The sequence below is a fragment of the Lissotriton helveticus genome, chromosome 10 (genome assembly GCF_964261635.1).
Source record: "Lissotriton helveticus chromosome 10, aLisHel1.1, whole genome shotgun sequence".
NCBI classification, from domain to species: Eukaryota; Metazoa; Chordata; class Amphibia; order Caudata; family Salamandridae; genus Lissotriton; species Lissotriton helveticus.
Genome location: NC_136071.1, coordinates 730,754,005 through 730,781,060, shown reverse-complemented (window position 1 = coordinate 730,781,060; position 27,056 = coordinate 730,754,005). Strand labels below are relative to the sequence as shown.

The 27,056-nt window shown below is 49.7% G+C and overlaps 1 protein-coding gene across 4 annotated transcripts in view; it reads right to left on the bottom strand.

Moving 5' to 3' along the window:
* The window catches only part of ZMYND11 (zinc finger MYND-type containing 11), an 836,880-nt gene that overhangs the window by 477,957 nt on the left and 331,867 nt on the right, over positions 1-27,056 (bottom strand). For all 4 annotated transcript variants that reach the window (XM_078663281.1, XM_078663280.1, XM_078663283.1 and 1 more), the window contains one exon: positions 7,053-7,142. In XM_078663281.1, the coding sequence (XP_078519407.1) occupies positions 7,053-7,142 (90 nt within the window). The remainder of the gene's footprint in view (positions 1-7,052; positions 7,143-27,056) is intronic.

Sequence of the window (27,056 nt, the reverse complement as noted above, 5' to 3'; positions counted from 1 at the left end):
TGCCTTCTGGCTGCTCACTGTACTTCAGCCTCACTGCGCACAGACTCGTATATTTTACTCTCCATGTCAAGCCACCAACAAAAAGCACAGTATGCAGTTATAGGCAGAGCCAATTGAATTTATAGGGCAGGAGAGAGTCAAATTATGTGGCAGGGTTGAGCAGATTATGTGGCAAGAAAAGCCAAATTATGCGGCATAATGCAGCATATTTTGTAGTAGTATTACTTCATTATTTCTTCATTTTTAAACTTACCCTAGTTGTAACTCATTAGTACCAGTTTAACATCCAAATATAGCAATAGAGCAACAGAAAGGGATAAGTCCAGTTTTGGAAAGGGCCTTCCACAGTGCGTTTTAGTAACTTTTGAAATGTTTGAGCTAGAAGCAGAACATTTTTTGTCAAAATGTGTAGCTGCAGCAGACGATTGATTATGTGGTGAATGCTGGAAAACTATAATTATCCGAAAATCGCCGCAGCCACAGAATTGCATTATTCCAGTGGCCCTGGTCATAGGAGAGAAAGATAAGCGGTGGCAGGAGGGAATGGAAGTGACAATAGACAGGCGATTATATACTGCAGTGGGGCAGTGACAGGAGGGTGGAATGTGTATGACTACACAATTTAGGGCAATGACAACTGCAAGATGGGCAGTGGCAGAGACAGGTTGTGTAACGGAGAGATGAGCAGTGATTGGAGAGGGGGACACAGAAGTGATAGGAGAGAGGACAGTAACATGAGGCAGGGAGAGAGGAGGGATGTGACAGGATGGAGAAGCAATATTTGAAATCCTTTCTACGCCCAGTGCGAAGCTCTGTGGGGAAGGAGAGGGAAAACAACAAAACGCGGGACACCGCGCAAGAGCTATAGAGCTATAGAAGGAAAGGACATTAAAGATTGAGTGACCTTGGCGTGAACAGATTTTCAAATGTTGTGGTTCCTTTCTGTTAGATAGCGTGGAATGCAAATCTGAACTTTCCCATTTAGAGCACTGTTTCAAAATCAAACAAAGAGAGTGCACTAACTAGAAACATCAGTAAAAACATGAGATTAGATAAACTGTTGCTCCATTACAGAAACTGAGGTCTAGTGAAAATGCAGAAATACAGTGTAGGTTCGTTTGGGACAGTTGAGGGATGGTTATTGCAAAGATACTCATGGGTGTAGAGATTCGTAGGGAGCCTGGTATTTAAATGGGGTTTATAGGACGTGTTTCATTGGGCCAGAGATTGCAGGGGTGAAGGAAGATGGGGAAGGTTTCTTGTAAATAAATTGACAATGGAGACAATGTTTTCAAACCACAGTATTCAGGCGATTTAGCTAGATTGATTTTTTGTATTGGTAATCAAGAATATAACAACCAGGATGCATTAGGTTAGGTCATAAAAGCCTAGGACCGGAGCTCTGTGCCTTGGGTGGCATGGAATCCATCACTTATGTTGTGGACACTCTGTGGGTATCACCAAAATTATATGCACAGAGAGAGGGGCGGCGAGAGGTGGAGGATTTGAGGAGAAGATTCTCAAGATGTCAACGAGAGACAGGTTGTAGACCCGGAAAGGGACAGAAAGGGGGGGGGGGGAGGCGACACAAGGAAAGAGTGAGGGAGAGACGGTAAACAGGGATCATGGCAGAGTGCAGGCTACAGGGCTTAGGGCAGGATAAGGGCAGTGTAGTGGTAGAGGGAAGGGGCAGGGAGCATGGCCAATGTGTAGTAACAGAGAGCGGGGTAGGGAGCAAGGAGTACAGGGGTTGGGACAGAGAGCAGTGGCAGAAAGGCAGACATGTTGGGCAGAGCAAGGGACAGGGGGACAGTGCAACGATAAAGGATTGTAGCTATGGTGGGGAGCAGGGGCAGGGACCCTAGTTATAGGTATGCAGTAGGGGGTGGGACAGGGACAGGGTACTGTGGCAAAGACCCCGACAGGCAGAGGGCACCGAAGCACAGGGAGGAAGCAGGGAAGGACAGATAGAGACAGGGGACAGGGCCAATAGCATGGGTGTGCAGCAGGGATTTGGACCAGAGACAGGAAGCAGGGTGCTGTGGCATAGAGCCGGACAAGCAAAGGGCACCAGAAGCACGGGGAGAGAGCCGGGGCAGGGGCAGAGAGTAGAGAAAGGGAGCAAGCAGGGAGGGGTGTGGCCTAGAGCCGGACTACAGTGGGAAGGATCTTACCATGTTGTAAGAGAATACGCTGTCAACAGGTGGCAGCTAACTGCGTGGACAAGACCACAGGACCTTTTAAAAATGGAAGGCGATACGGAACTGCCCGGAAGGGACAGACAACGTTTAGGCAAATGAGAACATCACGTAAAACAAAACTAAACAGTTGCTTATACAAGAGGCCTCATTCTTTCCAGGGACCCAGATAAAATAAGGACACAGGCAATGGATAGGGTGTGAATCACACTTTGCTGGCCCCAAACCCTTTTGCTAACGAGATGGACTGTACAACTGCAGCTCACAGAGAGCTGGGGGGCGATGCGCCTTCCTTTAGATGTTAGAAGAAGGGGGGTGGAGATGAGTTAGCCACCAGAATCATGTCACAAACCATGTTACTTAGCGAGTGAAAGCCATGTTATGAACCACCGAAGAACTGGCTAGTAATCGGTAGCTAAAGGGGCGTATCCCTCTACGAGAACCTGTCAGTGTTACCCCAGAACTGCGACGGGGTGAGCCTATTGCGCCATGCTCCTCTACCGCCATGTTGTTTGGACCTGTTGTGGACCAGCGACCAGATAATTCCTAAATTGACAGCAGGTGGGGGAGGGGGGCTCGTTAGATAAATAAAAATAAAAAATGTCAATATAAAAACCTTGGCGATGTGAGCTTTGATAAGAGCAACGCTACCTACCCCTGGCGAAGGGCAGTTTCTCTTCGGTCAGGGTGGTCTGTATGTAGATGTGCGGCTTGCTGTTGAGGACCTCCAGCGATGACTGGTAGTCCAGGCACGCATTCTCGGCCTCAATTTCTTCCCCTCGGCAGCCGCGCTGGTCCTTCTAGAAAGACCAATAAATAACCTGCGCCCCCTCAGTGACAGTCCTGCGGATAGCACAACCGGACGTTCCTATCCCTCTACTGCAGTGCGGGGCGAAGTCGGAAACGCCAACTTCTTCCGCTCTGCCTCTGCTCGATCATTCACCGCCAGACAAGATGGAGGGTGTTGTATGCCCATGTTGTTTGCCATTGCCGGCGTCTGCGAGTGCTGGGGGGCGGAGGGAGGCAGCCAGAGTCAAAGCACGCATGGCGCACTGGTAATACATGAAGCGGCTGCCAATGTGTCGAACTGTGTGGGGGGAGTTGAAGAAAACATTACCTCTTTCCAACAGGTCTGAACATATGGCGGCTGTGCCAACAGAGCAAAGGTTTACAGGGACTGGGAGGATGGGAATGCATGGCAGGAGGGAGGCCAGGGAGGGAGTGGAACAAATGGAGTGCGAAGTGTACGGGCTGCCGCGGACAGTGTAACACAAGCAGTGTGTACATGATCGCCACTGAACATTGCTGCTGTGAGCTCCAGCAGCATGCACCAGTAGGCTCTCTGATTGGTTGACAAGGTCCACCAATCACAGTGCTTAATTACTAGTTGCCAACCAATCAGAGAGCAGACTGGTGCGTGAAGGCAGCGTGGCTTGCTGAACTCTCCCTAATTATTCCCTTGACACGCCTCATCAGATAACAGAAACCATAATCCTGAGAGACGCCGTAGACTCGGTGTCTCAAAGGCGTGTACAAAAAAGCCACAGGGCGGTAACCAAAAACCCTGCAGAGCAATCAGAAGACCGGGTTTTAAATAAATATCAACATTGTCCAATACAAAGCATGGGCGGGATTACAAGTCCTTCTCCTGAAATACTTTTACCCCAATATGTCTCGCTACGCGTGCGGCGCATGTGCACTGCAACGCTAGACGAGACCTAAAAATGAACCTTTTTCAGCACATGCGCAGAGTCAATCCCTAAGCGGCTACTGAAGTATTATGGATTCACAAGGATTTTCTGCCTGACTCACAAGTTTATCCAGAGTTTTAGGCACGGTCACAAAACATTTTATTTAAACGCACAAACAAACCAAAGCACTAAAACAAGATTATGGCTTTGCTTTGAAGGGAGTAGATAGAATGCAGGTAAAGCATTTTTTCCAAACCCCAGTGAGCAGCAGTCTATTCAGGCTGGTGCAGTGGAAGGCTCTGTGTAGTGGGGGTTGGCAGCCAGAGTCCAATTTCTGTTGCACATTACTGAAGCTCAACCGGATCCAAATAACTGACTAACCTATCCACCACTTAAATTACTTTCATATTTCAGTATACCAATTCAAAACTAATCCTTTATGGGTCCCGGAGTAGCGTGCTACTCACCGAAAAAGTGCTTCAAAGCCTCGTCAGGAGTAGTAAGCGCTATATAAATGCAATACAATACAATACAATAAAAAATACACACAAAAACATGTACTACAGAGGTTACAATAGCGCCTTCATAGTTCTTTTTTAAGCCAGAGTTTCCCCTGAAAAGGCATTTTTTATTTTCTTATGATTTTGGTGCAGTCTAATAAATTGGCACAAAATTTTACTACACAAAAGTACATTCACTTTAGGTTCTTCGTGGCATACTCTGAGCAGATTTCGTCAAGTGGAGCCTAAAAATAGGTTTCTTTGCTTCTATACACAGAAAAAGGTTGCTGAACAGAATGGAGTGCAACCCAATAATGTCCCTTTGCTTGGTTTGGTATACATCCGTTCAGAAGTTTTATGGAAGTTTCAGAAATTCAGTAAAAAAAAATATATAAAAAAAGAAAACCATTGAGCGAGGTAGCTTTTTCTCCTATCCTCTATTGTGGATTTCCGAATCCGGCTGCGGATTCACAAATTCATCATAGTCTGACTGGCTAGCCGTCACAGAAAAAATCCCATCTACCATTTTCCAGAGTGTAGCAAACACTGTTAGGATAAATAAACGTATAAAGCAAATTGCTGAAACACCAGAACAGACTAGTTGATAGCTGACCAAAGGTTTATGTGTTTCTATACATGATGGCTTTTTGAACACATGAACGTTATCTAGTTTTTTATACCTGTGAAATGAGGTGCAATTTCATTATTAGTGACACTCTTGACTGATTGAGAGGAGATGTGGCCAAGCGGCTCGAGCTGCTGCTTTTGAAACCTGGGGACTGAGGTTGGAATCTTGGACTAGGAGCTAGATCCAACATCATGTGATTCTGGTGAAATCACTCAATTCCCTGATGACGGAATGAGTATAAAATGTATTTGTGTAATTTCCATGTTTATGTGCACAATAATCTACAATCATCTCCCAACTCATCATCAAATGTACATTGCTTCATTGCTTTGAGCTAGGTTTGCGGCATTGTAAATCCCAATACTTACATTCATCAAGGGCTTAAGGGGCAAAGGGTAAGGTTACCCTAACCTGCATGCCCATGTGAGGCATCAAATGTCATGCACAATAGTTGCTGAGTGCCTGCGGTGGGTTGGCCATCAGGAATGGGTTGGCCAACCCCTGCTATTCACAGCCATTTGCCCAAGCGGTTGGGAACCCTTGGTGGGTTGGGTACAGGGCCTGAGCTTAGTCCAAAAGCTCATCCTACTCAAGATTAAGCAGCTGCCACAACCCTTCTTAGAAATATCACCACTGCAGATATTTTCAAAGCTGCGACCTGGATATCTATCCATATTTTCACTAGGCATTATTGTTTAGATTAAAACTCAAGGGAAGATATTAAAGTAAGTGTATTTCATTAACATGCAGAACCATTTCCTTAGTACAAAAGATTTTCAGGGCATAGAGAAGTATTTCTTAAGTGATAATTTTCAAACAAAGATTTAGAAACATTAATTGTCCCCCCTCCAAATCACAACAATGCCGACAATGAACTATGCGGCAAGACAGTTGCTATATGCTCTCTTTGGGTGGTCTGCATTCCTATTATACATGAAAAACTGAGCTTATTAAATAAAACACAAGTGAAGGATTTTACAAAGCATATCCTGAAATCATGTATTTCAAGGTCCTCTTATATGTGATAATAAAGAAAGAAAAGAGGGAAGGTGAAATAAAACAATTGGCTAGGATCACACAATTTGGGTAAGTGCGGAAGCTGGGCTTAATCCCAGATTTTCTTGTTTCACATTGTGCAATGTAGCCACTGCATGTATATTTTTCGCTTCCCCTACACCCACCTTACCGCTAACCCCTTGTGCACCTCTCCCGCCCCCGACCACCACCCTGCTGGTAGTAATACGGCCCTTTGTCAAAACACACACCAAACCTTTTGGCGACTGGGAAAATGTTTGAGAGTACCTATGACTTGAACAATATATTAGTCAGTTATACGCAAGGTACCCACCACCATTCAATAGGATTCATTACTAAACAATACAAAACACAAATACACACAGCGTTCACAGAAAATGTGAATGTTCCACAACGCTCACATATCCATGGCCCTCCAAATCAAAGGTAGACCAGGCCAGAAGCATCTCCCCAGCCTGCTTATGCATTCTTATTGATCACAAGACACCTTTGGCAACAGTGGGTGTTATTTACAAACAACAGCCCACTCTTCATACTGCAGCTCAGCTAGTGTTATGGGTAGAGTCTTTACTCCTCATTTCAAAGGAGGATCTTTGGTCCAGAGAAGAACAGGTGACATCATTTATCTCCCTCCCGAGCATCATGTGGACAGTCTGTCAGCACAAGCTAGACAAACAGAAAGGTTGTTGAGGAAGGTGACTTTTCACGGCCCATCTCTAGAAGTGCGGTAGGTTAGAACAGCATGTGAAGCTCAGTTTGCTCAATTTGGGTAACAAGGTGCTTGTCTCATGAGATCACTTCAAAGCTGTGAAAGGGCTTTGATGGGGAAAATATATTAAAAAGTAATTAACGATTCAGCGGCAGGTGTCAATTATCAGACATACACATGTCCACAAAGATCATCAGTCAAAGAGTTCATTGGCACTACTACATGGAATAGATGTATAAAGAAACTGTCACATTATGCACTACAATTGTTAACAGAAGGAATGGAAATTACCTCATGAATGGTAGACACGTCCATCTGTGTGTGAATTAGCCTTTTGAACATTGGGTGCTTGTTGTCTTTCCCTTTTTTAATATCAATGGCCTGAAAAGATTAGACAAACAATACCAGTTCATTATATTGAATATAAAGTTATTTATTTGAATTAGCTGGACAATGCTGAACCCCGGATAGAAATGTTACCTTTGTGATGTTTGCCCTCTCCAACTAGATATTTTCAACTTGGTGGTATTACTGCAACCTGGTAGAACCTGCTACACAGATGGTGTACATTTGTAAAAAGATGTATAGACAGGGCAAGTACCACAAATTTGCAGTCCATTGCAAATTGGGCTTCCTGTTGTCGATTGCCTTAATTACCCTATTCTGAAAGGTGGAGAATGAGGCAAGCATGCTAAAAAGGGACTGTTGATAGATGGTAATACTAAAGGAATACAGACTAGGGTCTCATAGCAGTGTTTTAAAATACTTTTTAAGAGGAACAAAGAAAAGTGACTTACCTGTAATCCTACTTCAGTCATTGGTAAGGTATTTGAATTCCAAAGTACAGGAATACCTCTTTGCATGTGCAGGCAAATAATGAAACACTATTTAGGAGTATATTACTAATATAACAAATCAATAAAAATGATAGAAAACATACCTTCTGGAGGCAACAATTTCTAACCTCTACTTTCGGACATTGATAATTATACTTGTGGATATCATTTTCAAACAGGCGATATGGCTGAAATCACCACTATTTTTAATGTAGCATCTAGGTAGGCCTTATATATTCCAATGCACATAATGCTAATTTGACACTGCAGCTTTACTAGTTCTAGAAGACTGTCAGCCCTCCTATAATGCACATACTGGTTCAGGTTGGCCAATAACATTTGAAGGTAACACCTTTTAAATTATCCAAGTATAGGCTTTTGGAATCCAGTGAAGCAGGAGGGAGGATTTAGAGGGAATACTAATGACAGAGAACTAAGCTAAAAAGTGAATTTTATTTCTCTGTAATTGGATTCTCTGAGACTGCCAGAATGAACACAATAGTGCTTAGCAAATGTATGCAAAGATTTGCAATTAGGCGCTTAGCAAAGATCTGGTACAGGAACATTTCTAATGACAGCAGTAGTGTCCTCTTTCCCTCTTGTGGAGAGGCCTTAGACATCCTCAGAAGAGGCCTGCTTGCTTCTTACAAGTAGACACTAGCTACTATACACTCAGCTATGGTTGGCTTTGAGGATACTGTGCCTGTGTGAACTGCTTGTGGTTCACAAACAGTTCAGATTACCTGAGATTATTAGGCCCTTTTAACATCTAATGTAGAAGAGATCATTTTCCAAGAAAGTAAGTGTCCGAGATAAAAGTTGTAAGGGAAATGGTTTGATTACATTTTAGTAATCTTATTTATTTGAAAGATTTTATAGCTTACCAAGACTATAAGATATTAGGATGATGTACATTAAAATGTGTGGGGTGAGGGCATAATGTAGTAAATGCTAAATACATCTGGGGTTAAAATAAGGATTGGGAAAGGTTAACTGGTTGGAGAACAATTGTCTGTAGCCGCTGCTTTTCATAGGGTAGAAAAGAAAAGAAAGATGAGTTTATAAGAATTCTTTACTGTCATGGAATACCATACAAGGTTCATCCTTGTGTAGAGCCTGAAGCTTATTCATCTTTAGAGCTAGGATAATAGCCAAAAAACATCTACGTTCTATGACAGATATTATGACTCATATTTGTGGATTGAGTCAAATGGAAGGCCCATAATTTTCAAAAGTACACTGTTTAGTCACTAGGGAGAAGAGGGTCTTTAGTGAGCAGAAAGACCTTGAGAGTGTGAAGGTTTTTTCTCCACCAGAATGGTGAAAAAAAGAATGCCACGGTGGACTTTTCCACCTGTTTCTTGAAACAAAAGATGCTGAACTTCTTCTGCATGAAGGAATATGATGATAGACATGAAGGTTATTTGGATTCAGTCACGAAACTCAGACTGCAAACATTCAGGAGTCAAGCGGATCAATTGCAGAGAGGGGTGGAAGATCTTGCCCAAAGACATGGTGAGAAGGCACTTACCGCACAGACGCCTCCTGTTTGGTTGCAATGGCAAATGGAACCGATCCAGATACCACCCTTTCATCGATCAATCCGAAATAACTAAGATAATTGCCTCCTGCGGTATTCACAGGTACTTGGAGGTGGGGTTCACAGCCTTCCACTAGCTTCCCTTTTTAGCCTCTTTACACTGGCTGCTGGTGAAGGAGCTCTCCCTTTTAAATCTCTCTGTTCGGTTCATAAGGTGATTGATCTTTCCAATAGATCACCACTACAGCATAGTATATTGTGACTTAAGATCTGCATAGCTTTTTGTGACCCCCAAAATCTCACCTAAAATCTATGGGCAACAGAATCTTTTCTACTGCGTCTTAAGCTAGGTGGAATATGCTGCCCTGTACCTTCGCTCTGAATCAGATCTACTAAAATTCAGAAAGCAGCTGAAAACATGTTTACTTGAGTCTAGTGGCGTTTGGTAGCTTTGCAATTTTTGTGCACGTTTAGAAATCCTTATTTTGCATGTCATGACATCCTAGTGAGGGTCATGGAGTGCTCTACAAAAAACAATTAGATAATACACGGCAGCCGTAGACATGTCAAAATTTGCAGCTTAGGTTTGAAAATGGAAGACTACGGAGATAGTTTGTCTACCCACATAGGATTATAAAATGGTTTCTTGGCACCAAGTGCTAGAGCAGAGAAGTAACAATTACCTAATTATGTTTTTATGAAATATCAGAATGCGTAACTAGCCCAACGAAGATCTCAGCCTCAGGACATATGGGTCAATATGCTTCTGAACAAAAGAAAGCACAGTATCTGGGACTGGTCAAGTGCTTACATTGTAAAATAATAATACGCCTGGGCCATCGACAGGAGGCCACTGCAGCTTGCACGATCCATTGCCTTTGCCAGCGCTGCTAATGACAGTACTATCACAACTACTAACCACCACACTCCGACAGGTGTGACAATTCAGACTATTCCTGGCCCCTAAAGCTACATAAATCATTTTGTGATGAAGGTTTTAGTCATATTGTAATGTATATTGAATGAATAAACAAATGTTGTTGCGCTCATTTCTAAATTAAACAAACAGCACCACCATGTGGCAGACTGCGATGAGTGCTGATTTTGACAATTAAGTGCCAGTCCCGAGAACCAGAAACCACTGGCTCAAATTAAGCACTGGATTGGTCAGTGGACAAGCACATGATGGAATAGTTTCTTACCTGTAACTCCAGTTCTCTTGCAGGGGTATTTCCATGATAAGGCATAAGCAGTTGAATAGTGCCGCCCACGTGCCGGGACTCTGGAGCACTTCTTTAAATATATCTTCTTAGATGGATATGTTTCGCCTTTCATCAGTAAGGCCAGCAAAGACACTTAAGAGATAGAAAAAACAATAATGCAGCCTAACTAAATAGGCTGCAATGGCCACAACTTAATCTTGAAGGGAAAAAGTTAGCAAGTATACTACGTTTTGTGCAGTTTTTTATGGTGTTTAACACACAGAAAACTCCCCTTCACAAAACTCCTTTTTTCATGATAGAGATGAAAGGATGGGATAGAGTAGCCCCCACAGGCTTCCATTATATGTCTTAAACTAGATGCTGTGCCTTTAGGCAAACCCCAGAGACAACTAGTATCCCATGATGCACAGCCAGTGGCAGTTACTTCAGTTCTTTTGAAGGCGATAAGTGAATTCCTATTCCGTATAATGGATACATTTGTCTATTTTACCAGGGAGGAGGGAGGGTTGCTTATGACTTATCATGGAGATACCCCTGCAAGAGAACGGGAGTTCCAGGTAAGAAACTATTCCTTCTCTTGCAGGAGATTTTCATGTATAGTCATAAGCACTTGAATAGACTAGCAAGCCCATCCCTATCAAACAGACGCAGTGGAAGAGACAGAGAATTAAACTGCAAGTTTAAGCAAAGAGGTTCCAAAGGGAAGTCTGCCCTACTTGAGCATCTGCCAGGCAGTAGTGTTTTGCGAATGTATGGACTGACTTTCAGGTAGCAGCCTTACAAATCTACGAAATGGATATATTACGAAGCAAGAGTAAAATACAAGAGACAATCCATCTGGAAATGGATTGTTTAGAAGTTGCTAGACCTGTATGGAGATAGCCATAGTTTACAAATAACTGATCCGCTCTTCATATATCCTCAATGTTGTCCAGATAGAATTTTAAAAAAAACTTCTGACATCCAGGGAATGGAGTGATCTCTGCTGGAGAAGATGGATGTTGGAAAAAATTAGGCAAGGAAATAGTCTGGTTTACATAGAAATCCGAAATTACCCTAGGGAGGAATTTTGAGATGACTCCTCAACCACTTTAGATGTATGGAAAATGGTGTATGGTTCTTGACAGCAAAGTGCCTGGATTATGCTAACCCTGCGAGCGCAGGTGATAGCTACAAGGAAAGCTGTCTTCCAGGACAGATGCTGAAGAGTAGCCATATGAATGGGTTCAAAGGGCTCCTGCAGTAGCCGAGAAAGAACCACATTAAGCTCCCATGGAGGGGATGGACTTCTAATGGGAGGAAAAAAACTTTTACAAACTCTCCAAGAAATCTTTAATGACAGGAATTCTGAAAAGGGAAGTTTGTGAAGGGCATTTCCAGTAAGCAGGTAGGAATGCCAAGCGAACCTTAATGGAAGAAAATTGGAGGCCAGATTGTGCTAGATGCAGCAAGTATGGAAGGATGACATCTTCCTGGCAAGTGCTGGGGTCCTTATTCCTCGATGAGCACCAAATACAGAATCTCTTCCAATTAGGAGCATAAGCGGAGCATGTGTGGATGGCCGCTTAGCTTTCTTAGGAATGAATGTCCATGCAGTTTTGAGGTAAGTTCAAGTGTCCATACTGCACTAGCTCAGGATCCATGCTGCAAATTCAAAGAGAGGTTGGGGTGCACCATCTGTCCTCCAAACGTCGTTACTAAGTGCGTTTTGATTGGCAGCCGGCGATGTGAACGGATAGACCGGTGAAGGAGGTCTGTGAACCACCATTGACGTGGCCATTCCGGGGCTATGAGAATCATCTTGGCCCATGATTGAGAGAGCTTGATGAGAACTGCCGGGGTCAGAGGAACTGGAAGAAAGACGTAGAGAAATCTGCCTGACCAGGATTCCCGGTTTGTAGAACCTGGAGGCGAAGCTTTGGCATTTGCTGTTTTCTGCGGTGGCGAACAATTCGACCTCTGGAGGACCACATTATGTCTCGTTCCACGTCGTCACTTAAGACCTACTCATAATTTTCCTGAAAGAGCCTGCTTAGAGAGTTGGCCTGAGCATTTTGAACACCTGGGAGGTGAGTCGCTGTTATGGTCAGGTTTCTGGCTAGAACCTACTTAGAGATCGTCTGGGCTTACCGAGATTATGGTCTGGATCTTGAGCCTCCCTGCTTGTTGAGGTAGAACATTGTTGTTGTATTGTCCATCTGTACAAGCAGGGTGCTTGCACTCAATGACGGCTAAAAAGCTTTCAGAGCCAAATGAACTGCTCGTAGCTCTAGCAGATTGATGTGGTAAGTGGATTCCTTGCGTGACCATTTGCCCTGAATTTGAAGGTGATCTGTATGGGCTCCCCATCCCAGGAGAGAGGCATCCGTGACAATAGTTTGAGCTGGTAGATCCTTGTAAAAAAGAGTCCCTCGTAGGATATTGGAGGGTGAATGTTGAGACAGTTGAATCCGTCTATCCAATTTCCTGTTTGCTGGTCCCATTGGTCTTCCAGACATTCCTGAAGGGTACCATGTGGAGACGTGCATTCAGTGTGAGGAATATGCAAGACGCCATGGAGCCCATAAGAGAGGAGAAGTTCCTCACAGTCGTGTGCAACACTGTCATGAGAGCCTGAGCCTTCTGAAGGATCGATAAGTGTCACTCCTCCCAAGAATACACGTTTGCCTTGTGAGTATCGATGGATGCTCCCAGATATTGTAGGCACTGTGCAGGCATTGAGGTAGGCTTCATTTGATTTATGCAAAGTCCCAATCGAAGGAGAAGGTCGGGGTCCAACTGAAATGTATTTGAGCCTCCTGATACGTGGATGCCTTGATCAGCCAATTGTCTAGATAGGGGTAGACAAACACTTTCTTTTTGCTCAAATGAACCGCTACCACCGCCATGCACTTGGAGAAGGTCCTGGGTGCGGACTTCAGGCCAAAAGGAAGTACACAGTATGGTAGTGGTAGCTTCCCACTGCAAACCCCAGGAACTTGCGATGTTTCTTTATGATGGGGATGTGGAAGTATGCGTCTTGAAGAACTATTGCGCATAACCAATCAGCTCGATGTAGTTGAGGATAGATCTGGTGTAATGCTAACATCTGGAATCTTTCTCTCCAAATCAATTTGTTGGTCTTCCTTAGATCGAAAATGGGTCTGAACTCATTCTTGTCTTTCTTTTTGATGAGAAAGAATCTTGAATACAGACCTTTGCCTCGTTGTGACGAAGGAAGGTTCTACTGCCTGGTTTCTTTTTTTTTTCTTTTTTAGAGTTTTATATAGCGAGAACTAGACCTAAGAAAACGGGTATCAGAGCGCTTGTCACGAGCACCAGTTTAGTTACAAATGGACACATATATTTTTGTTAGGCACGGGGAGATTAAGTGATTTGCCCAGAATCACAGGATGTTGAGCGTTGCTGCCGAGACTCGAACCTGGGTCCCCAGTTTGGAGGTCCACCGCTCTAGCTGTAAGGCTATATCCTCTCCCCAATGGTCTCTTGGTTTCATAAGAGAATGTTCACTTCTGCTTGTAATTGTGATAGGTGGAAGGTGGAGGGCTGATAAATGGTAGAGAATATCCATTGCGCATAATATTCAGAACCCAACTGCCTTGGGTGATTCTTTGCCACTCTGCCAAGAAAAGTTGAATGATTCCTCCTACTGGAGTGGGTAACGGAAGATGGGGGAAGACAGGATTGAGGGTTTGGAAACAGTAGGCATCTTGCCTCCTTGTGAAGGTTGTTGTCCAGACCTTCCTCTTGGTTGTCGTTTTTGATAAGGTTGGTAGATTGTTGTATGCCTGACTGTCGGCCCTAATACAATCGAGGGGTTTGAACCCTCTGTGTTGAGTATCGGCATGAGAAAGGACAAAGATTTTCGTTGATTTTTGGGCCTCTCGAGACCAACAGCTTTTAATGTTTCTATCTCCGCTTTCTTTCGGGCCATCTCCTCATCTGTAATGGGAGCCGAAATGTGTAGTGCCTGAAAACAGAAGATGCAGGATGCGCTGTTGTGCTTCTGGCTTCATAGAAGTCAAGAGAAGCCATGAATGCCATCTGAGTGCTACTATATGACAATTTCCATGTGCAGCCAAAAGAGTTGTGTCTGCAGCAGTGCTAATTACTTTGATAGATACCATAAGTCCTTCCACTAAGATCTCGTTAAAATCCTCCCTTCTATCTCTAGGTAGATGTTCCGCAAATTGTTGGAGCGACTCTCACAGTGCTCGGTCATATCTACCAAACAGAGCTGTGGCACTGGCAGCTTTCATGGAAGTCGCTGCTGTGTGGCACACTTTCCTTCCCACTGAGTCTACCTTGCTACTTTCTTTTGTTGGAGCTGTAGTATGTTGCTTTTAAGCTGCTATCACAATGACCGAGTCTTGGGCTGGATCCGCCCGTAGGAATGTGCGGTCCTGTTCAGGACGACAATACTTCTTTTTGGAAGCCTGGATAGAGCTGGCATAGTGGTAGAGGGTGTTAAAAAAGCTCCAATGCCGGTTCCAAGAGGCCTGGCACCAGAGGAAGCAAGGGACGAGATGCTGGTCTCTGTTGTAGAGTTTCAAATATCACAGAAGTTAATGGTGTCGGAGTGGACATTGGAATGTTGTTGGACCCGGCCCCACGGCGTGGTCCTAACCCTCCCCGCATGGCGGGCCCAGGACGACAACGGCCCTCCATCAGACCCCGGGCGCCCCTCGGCCCGACCTTGCGCGAACTACCAGCGAGAGCAATCCCCCTGACACACCATCGCTCTCCTCCCCTGGAACATGGCGGACCCAGCACATCCCCAACCCTAACGGCCCGGCTCCATCCTGGGCCCATCACGTTAAGGGCACGAGGTCTCGTCCGACTCCATCTTGGACCACCACGTCCCGAGCACGTGGCCACGGCCAAGGCCCCAGCGAAGCCCCGACACCGAGGCACCAAGATCCCCCCCGGTAGTAGAGTGGCCACTCAACGGATCCAAGAGGAGGGGAGTTTCGATGGCCCTCCAGTCGTCCCCGGACGCCTGGTATCGATCGCCCTCCGGCCTCCCTGGGCGCTGGCTCCACCCCCCTGCTGGGTGTCTGGACACCAACATCCCGGCCCCTCTGACCCCCAGGCGAGAGGGTCCGGACATCAAAGGACTCCAGTCCTATATCTGGGCCAGCCCTGGAGTAGGACGTCAGTTGTATCCTGGAGTCAAGAGCCCTGCGGACGCTGTCGCGGCTGACCCCGAGACGAACTCCTTTTCCCTGAAACCTGCAACCATCTTTGGACCCTGCTGGCGCTGCCGCGGTCCATCTTAGCTGAACCATGTTTGGAGCCTGCTGGCGCTGCCGCGGTCCATCTTACCTGAACCACCTTTGGAGCCTGCTGGCGCTGCCGCGGTCCACCCTAGCTGAACCATCTTTGGAGCCTGCTGGCGCTGCCGCGGTCCATCTTAGCTGAACCACCTTTGGAGCCTGCTGGCGCTGCCGCGGTCTGTCTTAGCGGAACCATCTTTGGAGCCTGCTGGCGCTGCCGCGGTCCATCTCAGCTGAACCATCTGTGGAGCCTGCTGGCGCTGCCGCGGCCCATCCTCTCGGAACCCCCCGGCTCGAGGATTGAGAGCTGTGCGCAGGGTATCCCTTCCGTCCTCAGGACAAAGACTATCCCGCTACCCTATCCCCTATTTACAAGACTTTGCAGATCCCTCGATCTGCCTGTACCTATCGCTGAAGACAAACAACCTTTTATTCTTGATAAAAGCCTAAAGAACTTATCCTCCTGTGTGGTGTCCATTTGTAGTGGTGTGATTACTCTGCTGTACGAACCTAGGAGAGGGCCCTCACCCAGGAGGCCTATCGCTAACGCTCGGCTACTTCTCGACGGAGGGGTGGATCTAGGGGTGGTCAGTCAGACATCTTCTGCCTCCCCCGGGACCGCCTTTCTAACATTGGTGGCAGGCGGTGCGATCCGAGCCAACGCAATTCATACAGAGAGTGAGTCAACCGCTACCGAGAAAAACACACCGCGAGCATGACTACTCAAGAAGGAGTAGTTTCTGTCCTGTAATTCCAGTTCTGTAGTAGGGGTATCTCTGTTATAGTCATAATCTAGTGAATAGTCCCGCCCATGTGCGAGGACCCCGGCAATCAAAAATAATCTCTTAAGTTGTCAGAAAATTGCAGAACTGCAAAGACACTTAAGAGAAAATTTAAAGACAAATAATGCAGCCTATATCCACAGGCTACACTGTCCAGTACTTCAACTAGAAAATTCCACCAAAAATCCACAAACAGCAAAGCCTGTCCAGATTTCCCTTGCTTTTACTGCAAAACCCCTCAGAAATGATAGAGAGGAAGGCATGGACAGACAAGCCCCATAGGCTGCCATTATGTGGTTTAAATAGGATACTGTGCCTTTAAGAGAACCTTCCAGAAGCTTCTCCCAGTATCCCAGAATGCATAGCAGGTCCAACTTACTTCAGTTCTTTTTGAAGGCGTAACACGCCAGACCTGTCGCATTCCTACAAGGAACATATCTCTCTCCATCGGGGAGGCGGGAGGGCGCTTATGACTATAACAGAGATACCCCTACTACAGAACTGGAGTTACAGGACAGAAACTACTCCTTCTGTAGTAGGGGATCTCTGTGTATAGTCATAATCTAGTGAATAGAATGGCAAGCCCATCCCCACACCAAAGCGGCGGTGGAGAAAAGAGAATTAACACCACTATTGTGCGAACAGATTTCGCAGCGAAGCCTGTCCAACCTGAGCATCTGCCCTGGCATCAGTGTCCAGACAGTAATGCTTAGCAAAGTTATGAACCGACTTCCAAGTGGCCGCCTTGCAGATTTCTGCAATTGGAACATTACGGAGCAAAGCTGTCGTGGCGGCCTTGCCCCTGGTGGAATGAGCCTTAGGTTTACCTTCTAAGGTCTTATTAGCTTTTTGGTAACATAGCTGTATGCAGGACACAATCCACCTAGAGATAGACTGCTTAGAGGTCGCAAGACCCGTCCTGACAGATCCATAATTGACAAACAATTGGTCAGACCTACGAATATCTTTAGACTTATCCAGATAAAATTTCAATACCCTCCTAACATCCAGGGAATGTAACGACCGTTCCGCTGGAGACGAAGGATTCTGAAAAAACGTAGGTAAAGTTATAGTCTGGTTAACATAAAAATCAGAAATAACCTTGGGAAGAAACTTAGGGTGAGTACGCATAACAACCTTAGCAGCATGAAATACAGTACAAGGTTCTTGGCAACACAACGCCTGAATTTCACTCACCCTGCGGGCCGATGTAATGGCCACGAGGAACGCCGCCTTCCAGGACAGATGCTGCAACGAAGCCTTATGAATAGGTTCAAAAGGTTCCTTCATCAATCTGGACAGCACCACATTCAATTCCCATGAAGGCGAAGGACGCCTGACAGGAGGGAACACTTTCTTCAAGCCTTCCAAAAAGTCTTTGATCACAGGGATCTGGAAGAAGGAAGTCTGTGAAGGGCATTTCCTGTAGGCAGTCAAAGCAGCAAGATGAACCTTAATGGAATGGACATTAAGGCCAGACTGCGCCAGCTGTAGAAGATAAGGAAGGATGACATCTTCCTTACATGTCGTCGGATCATAGTTCTTGGACTTGCACCAGATACAAAATCTCTTCCACTTGTACGCATAAGAAGTCCTAGTGGAAGGTCTCTTAGACTCCTTCAGTATGTCCATACAATCTGCAGGGAGATTCAAATGACCATATTGCACTATCTCAGGAGCCATGCTGCCAAACTCAAAGACGAGAGGTTGGGGTGCAACATCAGCCCCGCGAACTTCGTGAGAAGGTCCGGCCTGCACGGCATGTGAGGAAGGAGAGACCGGTGAAGCAGGTCCGTGAACCACCACTGTCTGGGCCATTCCGGGGCAATCAGGATCATCCGCGCCCTGGACTGGGACAGCTTGATGAGAACCGTCGGAATCAGGGGAATGGGTGGAAAAGCGTACAGAAAGCTGTTCGACCAGTTGATCCATAACGCATTCCCCAGCGTCCCTGGCTGGTAGTACCTGGAGGCGAAGTCTCGGCATTTGCTGTTTTCGGCGGTGGCGAACAGATCTACGTCTGGAGTCCCCCACCTTGCGAAGACTTCTCCTAGTACTTCGTAGTTTATGACCCATTCGTGGTTTTCCTGAATCAGTCTGCTCAGTGCGTCTGCCTGAACATTCTGCACACCTGGCAGATGTGTAGCCGTTATCGTCAGCCCTCGAGCCAGAAGCCAGCGCCAGATCGCCTGCGCCTCCTGCGACAGAGTGCGCGATCTCGAGCCCCCCTGCTTGTTGAGGTAATACATCGTGGTCGTATTGTCCGTCTGTACAAGCAGAGAGCCGGTCTGGAAGGACGGATGAAAGGCCTTCAGTGCCAAGTTAACAGCTCTGAGTTCCAGGAAATTGATGTGGTACGTGGACTCCATCTGGGACCACGTTCCCTGTATCTGTAAGTCTCCGGAGTGCGCTCCCCAGCCCTGGAGAGAAGCATCCGTCACGATAGTCTGATTGGGAATGTCCTTGTGGAAGGGAACCCCTCTGAGGAGATTCTCCGCTGAACACCACCACTTCAGAGACTGAATGGCATGCAGAGACAGTCGTATCTTGTCGTCCCAAGATCCTCTCTTCTGATCCCACTGATCCTCCAAGCACTCCTGCAGCGGTCTCATGTGCAGCCGCGCATGGGGCGTCAGGAAGATGCAAGAGGCCATCGATCCCAGAAGGGAAGACACCGTCCTCACTGTCGTGGATGGAGAGGCCATCAGAGCCTGAGCCTTCCGAAGCAGTGATAACCGTCGCTCTTCCGAAGGAGACACGCTTGCCGACAGCGTATCGATGGAGGCACCCAAGTACTGAATGCACTGGACCGGAGTCGGGACAGACTTGGACATGTTGATGTGCAACCCCAGCTTGTTCATAAGAACGCACGTCTTCCGGAAGTGTGCTTGCGCTTCCTTGAAGGAGGAGGCCTTGATCAACCAGTCGTCCAGGTACGGATAGACAAACACCTTGTTCTTCCTTAGGTGTGCGGCTACCACTGCCATGCACTTTGAGAACGTCCTCGGCGCAGACTTCAGTCCGAATGGCAGTACTGTGTATTGATAGTGATTGGCGCCGACTTGGAACCGCAGGAACTTCCTGTGTTTGTGTGCAATGGGCACATGGAAGTACGCATCCTGGAGGTCTATGGCACACAGCCAGTCTCCCCGTTGCAGCTGAGGATAAATCTGATGCAACGACAGCATGCGAAATTTTTCTCTGCGAATCCATTTGTTTGCCTGTCGCAAATCCAGAATGGGCCTGAACTCGTTCTTGTCCTTTTTGCGAACCAGAAAGAACCTGGAGTACAGACCTCTTCCTCTTTGAGACAGAGGTACGTCTTCTATCGCCCTTTTCCTTAACAGGATATCGGCCTCCGCCGGAGCTCTCGCAGTTGATACTGTGAGCCGACCGGAGGAATCGATGGAGGCGGGCTGGTGAACCGAAGACTGTATCCATTGCAAACAATATTCAGCACCCACTTGTCCGGAGTAATTTTTCTCCACTCTGCCAGAAAAGATTGAATGCTTCCCCCCACCGGAGCGGGTAACAGTCGCAGGGGAAGTAAGTGCTCAGGGCCTAGACCCGGCCTGGCCTTTAGTCGCTGGGGTCGACTGATGGCCGCCTCTGCCCCTCTGGCGCTTTTGGAACGGTCTTCTGAACTGCTGCTGCTGTTGTTGCTGCTGTTGCCTAGAAGACTGGCCACGTCCTCTGCCCTGGCCACCGAACCGTCGTTGGAACGAACGGTACGCTTTCTTTGTCTCCTTGGGTTTCTCCAAACCCACCGCTGTGAGAGTTTCGGCCTCCGCCTTCATGCGGGCCATTTCGTCGTCAGCGTGCTTCCCGAACAGGGTCTCGCCAGAGAATGGAAGGTTGGCAACCCTTTGTTGAGCGTCCGGTTTCAGAGACGCGTCTAACGCCGTCTCCTCGACGTCGAGTGCTTCTTCCTCGACGCCGATCGCCGTCCCCTCGACGACGAACGGTCAGACTTCGACGGTGAGCATCGACTCTTCCTCCTCGTCGACCCTTTCCTCGACGTCGAGGATCCCCTCGACGGCGATCTGGTCGACGTCGACCGGCGGTGTCGCTTCGACGGCGAGCGCCGGTGTCTCCGTCGACGGCGATGCCTCGACTCCGACGGTGATCTCGATGGCGGCCTACCTAGGCCTCTCGACGTCGATCTTCCACGCTGTCTCGACCCGGAGCCCCGGGGAGAAGGGGAACACACCGTCGTCATCCCTCTCGACGTCGTCGTCGATGCCATCGACGTCGACGGAGACCGAGACCTTTTGCTGGTCTTCCTGCCTCTGGGAAGCCCCCCAGAGGCCTCAGCAGGGGCAGAGGGAGCCTTCCCAGCCTGCCCAGACCCACCTGCAGCCTGCAGTCGCCTCTCTTCTAGGCCTTGGAGCCTAATCTTCAGCCTTTCACTCAGGGTCCTGGTAGAAAAGGTCTGGCAGATGTCACAATCCTCAGGGACATGCTCTTCAGGGAGGCAAATAATGCAGACGTCGTGTGGATCCGACTTGGCCTTGTTCCTTCCACATGCTGGGCACTTGTCGAACAAAGCAGGCATTTTAGATCCCTAAAAGCCTGGACAAACACACAGAAGTGAAAAGGAAATACCAAGAATCAAATGAGAACACTTTTAAATCCAAAAAGAGTACAAAACTCCAATAAACCCTTAAACAAGGGAGAGCTCAATGCACAGGGTCCTGTAAGCAGGAGCCGGAAAAAAGAACTGAAGTAAGTTGGACCTGCTATGCATTCTGGGATACTGGGAGAAGCTTCTGGAAGGTTCTCTTAAAGGCACAGTATCCTATTTAAGCCACATAATGGCAGGCTATGGGGCTTGTCTGTCCATGCCTTCCTCTCTATCATTTCGGAGGGGTTTTGCAGTAAAAGCAAGGGAAATCTGGACAGGCTTTGCTGTTTGTGGATTTTTGGTGTAATTTTCTAGTTGAAGTACTGGACAGTGTAGCCTGTGGATATAGGCTGCATTATTTGTCTTTAAATTTTCTCTTAAGTGTCTTTGCAGTTCTGCAATTTTCTGACAACTTAAGAGATTATTTTTGATTGCAGGGGTCCTCGCACATGGGCCGGACTATTCACTAGATTATGACTATACACAGAGATCCCCTACTACAGAAACAAGACCGACTGCAGAATTCCGGAAAGAGAAAATGGAAGAGTACAGTCATAAGGAGTTGAAATAATTCTGCAAAGATCTGGGCATCCCTACCACTGGCCTAAGCACCAAGGAAGACTTTAAACTGGCCCTGCAAGCATGGGTGGAAGCCGGAGACTCGCCACCCCAGAATGAAGATAACCCGGGCCCGAACGGACGCCCGGAGACCAACGCGTCTCCAGCGGGGGAAAGACCCGCAAACCTAGACACAGGCCTCTCCCACGAAGACGCCCGAGAACGAGAGAGGAACAGGCTGCACAAACTAGAACTAGCCCGACTCCGGCTAGACGGAGAACTACAGCTGGCCGAGAAAAAAATAGCCCTCGAGCAACTACGACTAGAAGGAGACCTGGAGGAGAAACGAAGACAAAGAGAACTCGAAGAAAAGAAACTCACGTACGAGCATGAGCGTGGCTTAAAGGAACTAGAGATCAAGGCCAAGATAAATGAGGCCAGAGCCTCCGGGGGCAAGACCTCGCTACCTCCGGTGGACACGAAGGTGCACATACCCCAGGATTTCGTCAAAGAGTACTATAAGAACGACGACATCCAACAGTGGTTCAAAGCCTATGAAGTAGCCATGACCGCCCATCGAGTACCCCTCAAGGCCTGGGGTGCCGGCCTGTGGGGGAAGTTCGTCAACGAAGGGAGGGACGCCCTGCTAGAGCTCCCCGATGCCGAGATGACCTCGTACGAACACATGAAAACCGCCCTCCTCACGCGCTACGGATTCACCCCCGAAATGTACCGGCAGCGATTCCGAGACTGTAAAAAAATCCCCGGTACCACCTGGGTGGAGTACGTGAACTTTTCTAGCAGAGCCTTCGAGGGGTGGATCAAAGGCAGTCAGGTCACCACCTTCCAGCAGTTGGCCGACCTCATTATATGGGAACATCTTTCCAAAAACTGCTTCATCGAACTCCGGCAGCATCTCCTCGACAGCAAACTGACAGAGCCACGAAAACTTGCTGTCGAAGCTGATAGATGGGTGAGCACCCGAGTTCCCCGGAGCCCGATGGGAGACTACGGTCGGGGATCCCCGGGGAACCACCGACCACGAGGCGGCGGAGGAGGCCAGAGCAGAGGCCGAGACGCCCCCACGGGGTCGCCCCCTACCTCCACGTCGCCCGCCCTAGGCCGAAGGGGGGCCCCTCCAGCACGACCAGGGCCACGTCCGAACGTTACTTGCCACAGATGCCAGCGGCTGGGTCACTATGCTAATGACCCTCTCTGCCCGATGAACCAGCGACCCGGCACCACCGGTCCTCCAAACCGCCAGATCATGGCCGCCGTCCTGGGTGAAGAAGGAGGCGAGGAAGAGGACGAAGTCCCCGAACAGACCGAGTGGGAGCCCGCAGCTATGTCCTTGGTGTGCCTGGGCGAAAGAGACATGATCCCCCGAGCCCCGATCCCAGGCAACACCCAGAAGTACCGCCAGTGGGTCACCATTAATGGACACAGGGCCGAAGCCCTCCGTGACACTGGAGCCAGCGTGACGGCGGTCCGCTGCCATTTGGTGACCCCTGAACAAATCCTGCCCAACATCCTGTGCCCAGTACGGTCGGCGGACAACTCCGAGAGCTTGTGCCAGATGGCACGCATTCCCTTCGAGTGGGGAGGGGTGTCGGGCATGCTGAAAGTAACTGTCCGAGACAATGCCCCCGTGGACTGCCTCCTCGGGAACGACCTGGAAAGTTCCCCCTGGGTCCACGTTGAGCGAAGAGAGCACCTGGGGATGCTCGGCCTGCCCGAGTGGGTCTGTGCGACCACTCGATCCATGACCGCCCGGGCCTCCGCCCCGAACGAAGACACCCCGCCTGAAGAACCGGAGTGGCCGGCACCTCCGCCGCCCGCCGTCTCCGAGGACGCCAACATGGAAAACGGGCCCCAGGGGTCCAACGCTGAAGACCTCACCGAGCTCGGCAACCTTCCAGAACTAGCTCAATGGCGCCAAGAAGGTGGCCCCACCCGCGAACAGTTACAACAAGAACAGAAGACCTGTCCCTCCCTCGAGGGAATCCGTCAACAAGCCGCCACTCAAGCCGCCGGAGACCCCTCGGGGTCCCACTGGGTCTATTGGGACCACGACCTCCTCTACAGCGAACAGAAGATTGCCGAGCTGGGAGCCAGCCGAGTGCTGGTCGTCCCCCTCCGATTCCGAGGCTTTCTCCTGAACCTGGCACATGACGTGCCCCTCGCCGGGCACCTAGGGCAGGACAAGACCTACAGCCGCCTGGTGACCCATTTTTACTGGCCGAAAATGCGCAACGACGTGAATAACCACTGCCGAACATGTCCGACCTGTCAAGCCAGCGGGAAGAGCGGGGGGAGAATCAAAGCTCCGCTCCAGCCTTTTCCCGTGGTCACCACCCCCTTCGAGCGAGTGGGGATTGACATCGTGGGGCCCCTGGACCCCCGCACCTCTCAGGGGCACCGCTTCATCCTCGTCCTGGTGGACCATGCCACCCGCTATCCGGAAGCCACCCCCCTCCGCACCATCACGGCCCCCGTGGTGGGTGGGTCGAGCGCTAATGGGGATTTTCTCCAGAGTCGGCTTCCCCCGAGAGGTCGTGAGTGATCGGGGCACCAACTTTATATCTAAATATATGCGGTCCCTGTGGCAACAGTGCGGGGTCACATATAAGTTCACCACTCCGTATCACCCCCAAGGAAATGGACTTGTAGAGCGGTTTAACCGAACCTTGAAGGGGATGATCAAGGGCCTAGAAGAACCGCTACGACGCAAATGGGATGTCCTACTGCCCTGCCTCCTGTTCGCCTATCGAGAGGTGCCCCAGAAGTCCCTGGGGTTCAGCCCTTTCGAACTGTTGTATGGGCATCCTGTCCGAGGCCCCCTCAGCTTGGTCAAAGAAGGCTGGGAGACGGCTGCCCAAGATGCACCCCCGGACGTCTACCGGTACCTCCTGACCCTCCGCAACCAGACTCGGAAGTTCCGGGAACTTGCCGAGGCCAACCTGGAGTCCAGTCAGGAGGAAATGAAACGCTGGTATGACCAGAACGCCTCGTCCATCGAGTTCGAGCCGGGCCAGCAGGTCTGGGTCATGTCCCCGGTCGAACCTTGTGCCCTCCAGGACAAATGGACGGGGCCCTTCAAAGTGGTGGAGCGCAAGAGCCCCGTCACTTACTTGGTGGACATGGAGTCCCCCCCGGAACCCCCTCCGGGTTCTGCACGCCAACAGGCTCAAGCCTCACTTTGCCCGCACTGAACTGAGCCTGCTGCTAGCTACAGATGACGGAGCTGAAGACGACTCCGAGCCTCTACCAGATCTCCTGAGCACCACCGAGAAGGACGGCTCCGTCGAAGGGGTCACACTCTCTCCTACCCTGACCCCAGAGCAGCACCAAGACTGCCGGAAGCTGCTGGGGCAATTCGCAGACCTATTCTCCCTCACTCCCGGAGTCACCCGGTGGTGTGTCCACGATGTAGACACTGGGGACAGCCCGCCTGTACGACACCGGGCTTTTCGAGTTCCCGACCGAGTTCGGGCCTGCATTCAGTCCGAAGTTGCCAAGACGCTGGCTCTGGGGGTAGTCGAACCCTCAAACAGCCCCTGGGCCAGTCCCGTTGTCCTGGCCCCTAAAGCCGCCGCCCCCGGCGCACCCCCGGAGCTCAGGTTCTGTGTCGACTACTGGGGGCTGAATGCCGTCACCAGGACCGACGCCCATCCCATCCCCCGGGCGGATGAACTGCTGTATCTCAGCACCTTCGACCTCACGGCCGGGTATTGGCAGATCGGCCTCACCCCTGGTGCCCAAGAGCGATCTGCTTTCTCGACCCCTGATGGCCACTACCATTTCACCGTGATGCCCTTTGGCATGAAAAACGCCACGGCCACCTTCCAGAGACTCGTGAATAGAGTGCTGGCGGGGCTAGAAGAGTTCAGTGCCGCGTATCTGGACGATATTGCAGTATACAGCCTCGACTGGGACGAACACCTGACACACCTCTGGGAGGTCCTGACGGCCCTCCGACGGGACGGACTGACAATAAAAGCCAGCAAGTGCCAGATAGGCCAAGGGTCCGTGACCTATCTGGGGCACCAAGTAGGGAGCGGCCAGGTGGCTCCCCTCCAGCCAAAGATTGACGCCATCCGGGCCTGGGAGCCCCCGGTCACCCAGACCGCAGTCCGAGCCTTCCTGGGGCTCACAGGATATTATCGGTGTTTCATAAAAAACTATGGGAGCATTGTGGGGCCCCTCACAGAACTAACCTCCAAGAGACTACCCCAAAAGGTACACTGGACCCCCGAGTGCCAAACAGCCTTCGAAACACTAAAGACTGCCATGTGCACCGCTCCAGGCCCCCGACTACAGCCGAGAGTTTGTGGTCCAGACAGACGCCTCCGAACACGGCATTGGGGCGGTCCTCTCACAAGTGAACCCTGACGGAATCAACCGTCCCGTAGCCTTCATCAGTCGGCGCCTGCTGGCTAGGGAGCAACGATGGAGCACCATTGAGAGGGAAGCCTTCGCCGTCGTGTGGGCCTTAAAGAAACTCAGGCCCTACCTCTTCGGCACCCACTTCCGGGTGCAGACCGACCACCGGCCTCTGCGGTGGCTGATGCAGATGCGGGGCGAGAACCCGAAGCTACTGCGATGGTCCATCTCCCTCCAAGGGATGGACTTCACTGTGGAGCATCGCCCTGGCAACGACCACCCCAATGCTGATGGCCTGTCCCGGTTTTTCCCGCCTCGGCGAGGAGACCCCCCAAGAAGATGGGTGACTCTCCCCTGCCTTCAGCTGGGGGGGACGCGTGTTGGACCCGGCCCCACAGCGTGGTCCTAACCCTCCCCGCATGGCGGGCCCAGAACGACAACGGCCCTCCATCAGACCCCGGGCGCCCCTCGGCCCGACCTTGCGCGAACTACCAGCGAGAGCAATCCCCCTGACACACCATCGCTCTCCTCCCCTGGAACATGGCGGACCCAGCACATCCCCAACCCTAACGGCCCGGCTCCATCCTGGGCCCATCACGTTAAGGGCACGAGGCCTCGTCCGACTCCATCTTGGACCACCACGTCCCGAGCACGTGGCCACGGCCCCGGCCAAGGCCCCAGCGAAGCCCCGACACCGAGGCACCAAGATCCCCCCAGGTGGTAGAGTGGCCACTCAACAGATCCAAGAGGAGGGGAGTTTCGATGGCCCTCCAGTCGTCCCCGGACGCCTGGTATCGATCGCCCTCCGGCCTCCCTGGGCGCTGGCTCCACCCCCCTGCTGGGTGTCTGGACACCAACATCCCGGCCCCTCTGACCCCCAGGCGAGAGGGTCCGGACATCAAAGGACTCCAGTCCTATATCTGGGCCAGCCCTGGAGTAGGACGTCAGTTGTATCCTGGAGTCGAGAGCCCTGCTGACGCTGACGCGGCTGACCCCGAGACGAACTCCTTTTCCCTGAAACCTACAACCATCTTTGGAGCCTGCTGGCGCTGCCGCGGTCCATCTTAGCTGAA